This window comes from Cibotium barometz, chromosome 41 (assembly GCF_041138505.1).
Source record: "Cibotium barometz isolate CiBa-2024 chromosome 41, ASM4113850v1, whole genome shotgun sequence".
Lineage (NCBI taxonomy): Eukaryota > Viridiplantae > Streptophyta > Polypodiopsida > Cyatheales > Cibotiaceae > Cibotium > Cibotium barometz.
This window is the reverse complement of record NC_141086.1, coordinates 48,935,281-48,944,967: the sequence shown is the minus strand read 5'-3', so window position 1 is coordinate 48,944,967 and position 9,687 is coordinate 48,935,281. Positions and strand designations below refer to the sequence as shown.

Here is a 9,687-nt window from a genome sequence, read left to right as displayed (position 1 = left end):
AATGAGTATGTGTCAAAATACATTGTATGCCAAAAGACAAAGTATGATAGAGGGAAACAAGCAGGTCTATTACAGCCTTTGCCCATTGTTTGCGGAGCGTCGCGATGGACGACCATAGCATAGATTCCATGTGCAAACATGTATTGCCAACACAGGGGTAGTGACCCGATTAGTGCGTGGAGGCTATGAGAGCTTGTCATGACTCTCGGTATTCACTCACAAGCTCGAGAATGTAGCTATACTAGCACATTCGTGAATGCACACACACTCTTTCAAAAGGACATATCCTCTTCCTTATTTCACACAATGCGCACTTAAAGATTAAAGAGTAAGTGAAATGCTCAATCAACCAATGGACTAATTACTTCAATGGAAGCTTTAATGGAAAGCTTCAATACACACTTACAAGGAAAAAGACACTCTTTTCCTTAATATGAGTGAAAATTGAGCTACCATTGCCAAGAGCCCTTAGAGGCAACACCATTGAAGTGATTAAACCCTTGGAAACTAGCATAAACAAAGATTAATTCGTGATTATACCCACTCTTTTACCTAAGCTTACACACACATTAATCATTCAAAACTTGACCAAAATCAATGAAAAGACAATGGAAAGGTGAACAAGGAAGGAGGCAATAACCTTTTGTTGCAATAGATTGAGAAATACAATCACGAATCGCACGTAGGAAGCTCTTTCTACTCTCTTGAATAGAGCTCTTGGAAAACACACGCTTGAAGATAATCAAGATTAGAGTCAAAATGCCCTATTCACATTCTTTTAATCATTTGGGCGCCCCCACTTAGTTCATATTGGGCCCAAAATCCCGCATTTTACTCTAGGGTCGGCTTTATCATTTCCATCAAGGCTTTTAATTTACAAGGCTTTTTTAATCATACATTACGGGATTTTACAATGTGGGTTCCGGGAATTAAAATATTACATTGTGGGCTTTGGGAAAATTTAAAAAATATATGTCACCAAATTTGAATGCCGCTTTCCCGCATTCCAATCCCTTCGTCTTCCACATCTTTCATGTCTTTATTTAACTCGTCCCATCTTCATCCTTAGCTTTGTAAGTAGCCGTAACTGCGCCTTTAGTTGTAGCCATAGCCGTTGCCCCACAACACTCCCCTCCACCTATTTCAATGTCCGTCCCAAGGGATCTTGGCGTTGCTGTTTCCTTGCACATCTTCTGATTGAAAGGTTGGTGCCTGTTAATTTTTGAGAAGAAAAGAAGACAAAAACTGGTGCTTAATACCTGATTGAACCGAGGGGAAAAAACCCTGAGGGAAAAAAGCACCCTGGCTTGAAGCTCTTATTGCTTATGTACATGTGGACATCCCTGGTTAGCCTTCATTGTTCGATTTGGTCTTTTGTGGGAAGTCCTTGGTACCTGTACCGATTACCTTACGTACCTTTTTTTTTTGAATCGGAGGCATTACCTGTATATTAGTGATGCTCATCAAGCGTTTCTACTATATTTATCCGCTGTAATCCTCTTAAGTAGCACTGATAGTCTCGCTCCCTTCTAGCGTCCTCGAGTGTATCTCGCAGCAGATTTTTCAATTCCATGGCCTGGTAAGCTACCAGCCTTGCTGCTAAAACTGACACTAAGGGACCAAAAATGTGACTTTGGTATTCAAAAATACCTATGTAAAATGCGTCTTTGAACGTTTGCATGTGATGAGATGCCAAAAATTGCAGCCTCACGAATAATTCCATGATTATTCGTGGTGGAGGTGTGAGCTGTAGGTCCCAGGACAGCCCCTGCTTGCCTTCCAGGAACCGGGTCCAGGGTGCCTGAATTTCAATTGTTGTGTGAAAATCCTCAATGCATATCATAAGCATTTTAGCAATTTTGACCAGCAATATACATGCAAGGTCAGGCACCCCAGAAAACTGTCGTATGGCCTGCTCAAATGTGTTGAGCATATATTTCTCTGTAGGTTCGTGGCCTGACTCCGGTCCTGGAAGCAATGGGTAATTTAGCCATGTAGGTCTTTGGGCTGTCCTCCTATCCAATTCCTCCCAACTTCGACGACGCGCATTGGGCAAAAAGTTGGATCAATTCGTAATTCCCTTGGTGCCCTCGCATAAGTTGTTCGGCTGTTTGGATACTTCCGAATCCAGTTGAGCCGCCAAGTCGGCTGATGTTTCATATTCTATTCAGATTGCCATTGTTCTAATGATACTGGTTGGAAATCCCCAACTTCTTCTACTGGACATTCTAGAGTTAATCTTTCTTTTGTCTTGAGGACTTCAAATTTCAACAGTGAATATGGGAGTTGTGGCCTGTGGTATGCTTTAGTAGCATCACCTTGCTTGAAAAAACTGAGATTAGCGGTATGAAGTATGCGCTTTTCCCAATCAATGCACTCCTTTATTATTGGATCAAGATTTTGCTCAAGCAAATTGTATAACTCTGTTTCTGCTTGTGTGAGCTCATCAAGATCATCGTGTGTTATTGGCTCTGTGGAGGATGGTCCTGCTTCTTCTATAGTAGTTTCTTCGATATTTAGAAAATCCTCCAGTTCTCTGGGGACCTTCTGTGTACTTTCTTTCTATCTATAGTCCTTGTCAAGGACTCTTTTATTCACTTCCTCCAGCTGCTTCTTCAAATCTTCGTTTTGCTTTTTGAGCTCATCCTCCTTACTCACGAACAAAGCCATCAGCATATCCACTTGAATTTCTTTGGCTTTTAGCTGTCCTTTCATAGTAAGGATTTCGTGTTTTTGGGCTTCATCGGATGTTGTTGCTGCTGGAACCGCCAAGACGGGATCCATGAGCAAACTGTTTAATGTCTCCTCAGCCGCTATTCTTCTTTCATTAGCAGTCTCTGCAAGGCCGTCTTCATTATATTACTTTGTGCTTCAGCCTTTTCTCTTGCCGCTTCCGCCGCTATGGCTCGCTTCTATGTTTCTTCTAACCTCTCACTAAACTCTTTGCTGTGCAAGCATTCAGCTTCGAAGAGGCTTTCTTTGATGGCCACCTTTTTGTGGAGATCTTCATTTTCTAGTCTTTGCTTCTCCATTATTTGCTCCATCTCCTTTATTGTATTAACAAGATCTTCGTTTATTGTTTCATTTGTCTTTGAGATCTTGTTAATACTGCACAGATGTTTCCATATTTTATTTAGATGGAAAGCAGTATTTTTATCCCCTTCATCTTCATCTTTCTCTGATGTGTCTGCTTCTTGCTCGTCGGCTCTAAGCTGAGGAGCTTTGCTACTCTCAGGCTTCTCTTGTAGTCCTTTAATCCGCCGATCTGTTTCTTTTTGCTCAGAACATGGCTCATCCACTGATTTTTCTTTAAGTGCTTGTGCTAAGCCACTTTTTGGAAGGAGGATAATTGGTTCTTCTTCAAGATTGATTGTAGGCACATATTCTGATCTTGTTTTCCTCCACAAACCACTAGTGGTGGTGGCATCTCCAGTTCTTCATTTCTGATCGGAGAATCTCTTGTTAGGCTGATGGTGACCTCTTGGCCATCCAATCCTTCCACCATCAGGTATCTTTGCTTAGGCTGAATTTGCTCATCAGTTGGCTGTACCTCTTCAGCTATTTGTTGTGCTTGATCGGGGGGTATCAGCATTGAGTCCTGTGCTTTGATCTCTTGCCCCCCTTCTTCTGGTTGTTGCTGGACAGCTTCTTCTTCAATTTGCTTATCCTCTTATTGCTTGTCCGCTTCTTTCTTTTCTAATTCTTTTTGTAGCTCTTCTGTTGTGTTTAAAGGAATTTGCTGTGGCGGAGAAATTTCTGTCTTGCACCGCTTCCTATTGTGGTTCACCCACTGCTTCAAAAACTTCGTTGTCGTGTTCAAGAGCTGCTTCATTTGGCTTTTCAATGTTCATGGCAGCAGTTGAGGTCATGCCCTCACTCGTTTGATGAGACGGACTATTTAGCTTCTGGCATTCGCATTCTCCAAGTCCTCTTGTTCAATGTACGAGGTGTCCATGACCTGTACATCCTTGAGCACATATGGCTCCATGTCTTCAATTGCTTGAGGTCTTCTTGGTACCTTGCGCCTTCTTTCAAATGGTTCGTCTGTCCTGATGCTACCTGTTCCAGATCAATCATGGTGTTCATAAGTTATTTTAGGGCTTAGACTCCTAGCCCACCATGACATCTTGCCGCTTTTTGAGGTGTTAGTAGTGATTAGTAGGTTAGTTCACAACACGCAAAAATGTGATTGAAGCTTCTTTTTGAGGGCTTTGTGCATGTGTGAGTGTCTTGGTGTCCCTAAAGTCCTAACTTGACCATCTTTTAGCATTTTTTGACACCAATTGGTCCACCTTGTAGCAAAGCTTTCTCTCTTAGCTACAACTTCATCTTGTTGTATCTAGACTTTGTTAGGCTCTTGGCGAGGTGTGATTTGTGTTGAAAATCCACTCTTTTTGTGATTTCTGAGACCAAAACATTTTTTTCTTGACTCTGAAAATCATCTTTTTGACCTTTGGAGTAGTTTCAGCCCTCCGAATTTAGCTCTGAGAATTCCGATGGAATCCTCTCACTACTAGCATTGGGTAAGAGCCACCTATGCCCAAACTGAAACTTTAATTTGGCTGTTAGGCCAAATCTGGTAAAATTTCTGACTTTCAGAGTTTCTGCTTGATTACCAGTGAGGGACGGAATGAGCGCACAGTCGGGTTGCCTCAAGACTCGTGCACGCTCACCCAAGGGGTCACTCACTTCAAACTAAACTAAGGGGGCACCACCTTGTCTTATGGGAAATAAGGAAACCACTTTTGCATGGAATCTCACACGTATGGAGGAATCCTCACAATGCGCATGCGTTATATAACAACACGCTCTCTCAAGTCTTCACTAAGTCTTGCACGGTGGTGGGTACTATGTCAAACCAAATGCTTCTTTTGTAATCTTAATAACAACAACAACATGCTTCAAGCAAATCACAATCACTAGCTCAAGCAAAGGCACAAAAACTTTCTCTATTCTCAATGACATCCACTACTAAACGCCAATCACGCAAAGCACAATCTCACACTATCACATCACACAAGAATGAAATATCACCCGCGAAAGCTCAAGATCATCGCCTCTCTCAACAAGCGTAAAGCTTGGAGGGCTACGAGCACATGCGATTGATGCTTCACTCACACATCACTCAACACAAGGCACAATGCCTTATTCACAATCACGATAGCATGCATATTACTATCCCAAACACCACGATCTTCACACCAAATTCATAACATCATCACATAACCTCACAAGGAAAGAAAGAATGTGCCTTTCCTACAACAATTCATCCAAAATTAAGAAACATACCATAGCTTGAAGTCGATTACACCAATTATGCAAAGCAAGAAGCAAGGTTGTTATCACCACCACCAAATTGATGTAGAATTCACAATTACAAGGCTTAAGAGAGAAGCCTTCTAGTCGATTACACCAATTATGCAAAGCAAGAAGCAAGGTTGTTATCACCACCACCAAATTGATGTAGAATTCACAATTACAAGGCTTAAGAGAGAAGCCTTCTATAATAAGAATTATTATTACAAGAGAATAATAACCCAATTGATCCCCAATGATAGTGGATTATGCTAATCCCTTCCTAATACTCAATCAAACTACTTCCCTCTTGTGTAGCCTATAGTGCAAGTAATTGCCCAAAGCGCTCTCTAGAATGGAGACTCCCTTCCCTAGCTCTAGAGTGTTCTCAAGGATTGTAGAGAGACTCCTTGAGTTCTCTAGTGCTCTACAAGGCTCCCAAGAGTGGCAAGAGTGTCTTACAAGAGTGTCTTACAATGCCCCATAGTGCTAGAATGAGGCTCTATTTATAGGTGGAGAGAGTGATTAGAAGGCTTTAATTCATCTTAAGGTCTAAGCTCTCTTTACTTTTAATTACAACAAGAGGGGAGTGAGAGAGCTAATTACATTGCTAAGCTCAATTTGAGCAAATCCTATCTAGGGAGTGAAGGGGTCCTCCAGCAATAGCAAATCAAATTGAGCCATTTGGCCCTTACCCATCTTCCATTGGCCAATTTGGCTCCCACCAATAGGCTTCTTTTTAATTATATATTTGATTTATTGAAAAATAAAAGGGGGGGATAGAATGTTAATAATAGAGAAATGAGGAAAAGAAATGGGAATTAACTCTCTGTTGAGTTTTGGAGAAGGAGAGGAATAAAGCATATTCTTGTGTGTGTGTGTATTTTTTGGTTTTGATTTATTTGTGTAGAAAAGGAAATTGAGTCGTGCATTCATAGAGTGATTCCTTCAAAGATTCCATTTATTGAAATTATATGCCAAATAATATGTAGAGTGAAACTAATATTTCATCCAAAAGCATAGGCTTAAATAATTAGATAAATAGGAATCTCTTAGAGAAATAGGAAGAAGCCAACCGTGACCTCTTACAAGGTGTAAGAGGTGTAAGCTTTATGTAAGAGCTTTGGCATTTCCTCTTACAATTGTAAGAGCTTGTCTTTTCATTTTTCCTAGGTTCATAAAATTCAACCAATGAGCATTTAGCATGTGGGGGAGGCTCTTCACAAAAGTTTAGGTATGTTTGCAAACTTCCAAAAAAATCAACCCATTCACTTTGGCCCAAGGTTGGCCACTTGTGGGAGGTGAGAGAAGAGAGAGAATGCCAAAAACTAGAGAGAGGAGAGAGAATGAAGTAGGCGCCTATTTTTGTGGAGGAGAGTGGTTTTGCTGATGTCATCATGCCTTTAATGCTTGTTTTGACTCACTTTCCACATCACATTCACTTGGCCACTTCACTTCACAGCTTATCTTACCATAAGGTCACTTTGACTTGCCTTTTTCCCATGGCTAAGAGGTCCTTCATATGCCTTGAAATTCAGCCCTTGCACTCCTATTGGTTCACATGGTAGCCTCCAATAGGCACCTTCCACTTCATGTGAGTTATGTATGCCCATACATGCCTATCATGACATAACATGCCACCTACGCAAGGGTACTTTCCCACACTTTCCCAAATAGAATTTTTCGATGTGACAAGCTCCAAGATCCCCTAACTAAGCCATGTTTCCACCATGCCTTGGCTAGCTCTGTGTGAGGGGGTGTTCCCACGCTGCCAAACCTATGCATTATTGAACACATATTTACACATATACAAGAAGTTTCTCTAAGGGAAGGCTCATTTATGGGAGTGTGATTTTCCCACATCATTTGCCCAACCAAAGAACGCTAGAGGTATTCATGCCTCGCTCCAAATCTTCTTCGTCGATGAATTTTCCCTGTAACCTACTTGTGCACTCATCCTCTCTACCAATGGGAAGATGGTCCATCGGTGTGCCTGGGTTACAAAGAAAAGTGTCTATGCATGGCCGTGTAATTGGCCCTATACTCATGCTTAAAATGCAGGGAACATGCTGTGCAAGAATTGGGTCTTGGGCAATCAATCCCAAGGGCTCGTCGCTGTCGAGGCTCATTGTTGCCAGGTCCACCTGTTCATCAAAGATTTGTGAGAAATATGGCTTAAGTTGCCACTCATTTACCCTTGTCTTATGCAATTGTCCAGAGATATCCACTAGTTGGTAGCTTCCATTGCCAAACTTCTCCATTACCTTGTATGGCCCTTGCCAATGAGGTGCAAACTTATCTCCCTTATTGTAATCAAAGCGGTTATCACAGCGCAACACCAGAGATCCCTCCTTAATGTCCTTCACTGCCAGCTTCTCGTTGAATTTAATTCTTCTCTTGTCAGCCTTCTTGGCATAATATTCCATTGCATCCTCTCTACTCAAGGATAGCTTTTCCAAATATAAAATTCGTTCCTTCAGCTTCTCCTTGACATTCTCATCTCCTCGCATTAGAACCCTCAAGCTAGACAGCTCAACCTCAATGGGCAATAGCGCTTCTTGGCCATACACTAGTAGATGAAAACACTAGATGAAAAGGAGTAAAACCTAAAGATGCCTTGAATGAAGTACGGTATGCCCAAAGTGCTGCATCAAGGTGCTTATCCTAGGTTTGTGATTTATCCCCAATGTGCTTTGATATGATCTTACAAATCATCCCATTCACTTTCTCTACCAATCCATTACACTAAGGGGTGGAGTGCCTGTGCTTAATTCCCAATCTAACCATCAGCTCTTTTACTAAGTCCCCTCTAAACCCAGGGCCTCTATCAGAAATGATCTCCAATGGGGTACCAAACCTGCAGCAGCAGCAGCAGATATTTTCAAACACAAATTTAGCCATATCTTTGGCTGTGATCCTACTTGTTGGTGCAGCTTCCGCCCATCTAGTCATGTAGTCGACGCCCACTATGATGTACTCCTTTCCTACAGCTGTTCTTGGTAAGGGCCCAATTGCATCGATGCCCCATTTCTCAAATGGGCCGAAAGAAGTAATAGGCTGTTGAGGACCATAGATGAGTCTCCTAGGTCCTGTTCGCTGACATGCATCACATGTTTTGCACCAAAATTTCGCATCTCGCTGAAGAGATGGCCATACAAATCCTGCCTGCAAAACCTTTCTAGAAGTAATTTCCTGTGCAAAGTGCCCGCTGCAAACATCATCATGACATGAGTAGAGTATACGATGAATATCTCCACTGGGAGGGACCTTCCTAAGTACCTGATCCTTCCCTAGACAAAAAAGGTCATCCTTGATGAGACGATACCTGACCGCCTTTCTTGCCAACCATCTTCTTTCTCCTTTTGTGAGATGTGGAGGTGGCTCACATGTTTCCAAGAAACTGATCACATCTTGCAAAGACTCTTTACCTTGAAGCTTAGGCTCTTGTAACTTGACAGCACCAATTGTAGCTTCTTTTAAACGCTCGCTTGCTAGCGCATCTGCATCTTGGTTCTTTGCTCTGCCTACATAATGGATTTGCACATGTGTAATCCTTCTAAGTAGGCTCTTCACTTCCCTAAGCCTTGAAGCAAGCTTATCACTTTTACATGACCAAATGCCCTGCACTTGCTTTACAATTAACATGGACTCAGAGAGAGTTTCATCTGATGCGTCATAGAATTCCATGTCGTCATTCTCAGCATCAGGCTCCTTGTTTTCTGTTGACCCTTTAGCCATTTCTTTCTTCTCCTGAACGTCCTCTATTGAAGAGATCTCCATCTTGATGGGCATGACCGAAGCACTCAAATTCTCACCACTAGTACTTGTGTACCAGATCCTTGAAGTATCTGCGCTCCAGGTCCTTCTAAAATGATCTCCTCATCGTAGCTGCCGCTAGTGATATCAGACTCATCAGCAAGTTCAATGACTTGAACCATCCTCACAGACATGATGTCATAACCATCTTCGTCACAATGCTTGACAGCATGTACATTAGCACACATATCCAAGGTAGCAAGAATATCTCGCCACCCAAATGGTTCCAACTCATGTTCTGGGAAGGGTTCAGCGATATAGTCTGAAGAGCTTGAAGTTTCAGCTCCATCACTATTCTCATTGATTCCACATAGCCATAATGGCTTGCCTTGAACTAGCCATGACGGAATCGAATCGTACCATGTCTTTGACCGGCGTATACGACATCCTTATAGGAATGATCTCTTAGGTCAATTCGAGTGGTGGCACTTGGCTGTCGTAGATAGATGTAATTATAGCCCCAATCCTGAATCATCTTCGATTGGTGCATGAATGGGCGACCTAGGATAATCTCGTAGTTGGGCTTCCTTCCGAAGTCCACAACCGCGAAGGTGTGCTCATACTCTATTCTGCATG

At 42.1% G+C, this 9,687-nt stretch overlaps 1 protein-coding gene across 1 annotated transcript; it reads right to left on the bottom strand.

The window, feature by feature from the left end:
* Positions 1–3,898: 3,898 nt before the first annotated feature.
* On the bottom strand, positions 3,899–9,087 carry LOC147615042 (uncharacterized). Its single transcript, XM_086780032.1, has 4 exons — positions 8,080–9,087; positions 7,560–7,880; positions 7,340–7,439; positions 3,899–4,059 (listed from the first exon to the last, which is right to left on the bottom strand). The coding sequence occupies exons 1-4, from the start codon at positions 9,085–9,087 to the stop codon at positions 3,899–3,901; spliced, it is 1,590 nt and encodes a 529-aa protein (XP_086636158.1).
* Positions 9,088–9,687: the final 600 nt, after the last annotated feature.

Coding starts and splice junctions, on each gene's coding strand:
- LOC147615042 (XM_086780032.1), bottom strand. CDS start 9,087: ATGCCCATCAAGATGGAGATCTCTTCAATAGAGGACGTTCAGGAGAAG. Junction 7,440..7,559: donor ATTGGCAAGGGCCATACAAG/GTAATGGAGAAG, acceptor TTTGATGAACAG/GTGGACCTGGCAACAATGAG. Junction 4,060..7,339: donor TCCCTGCATTTTAAGCATGA/GTATAGGGCCAA, acceptor GATCTGGAACAG/GTAGCATCAGGACAGACGAA.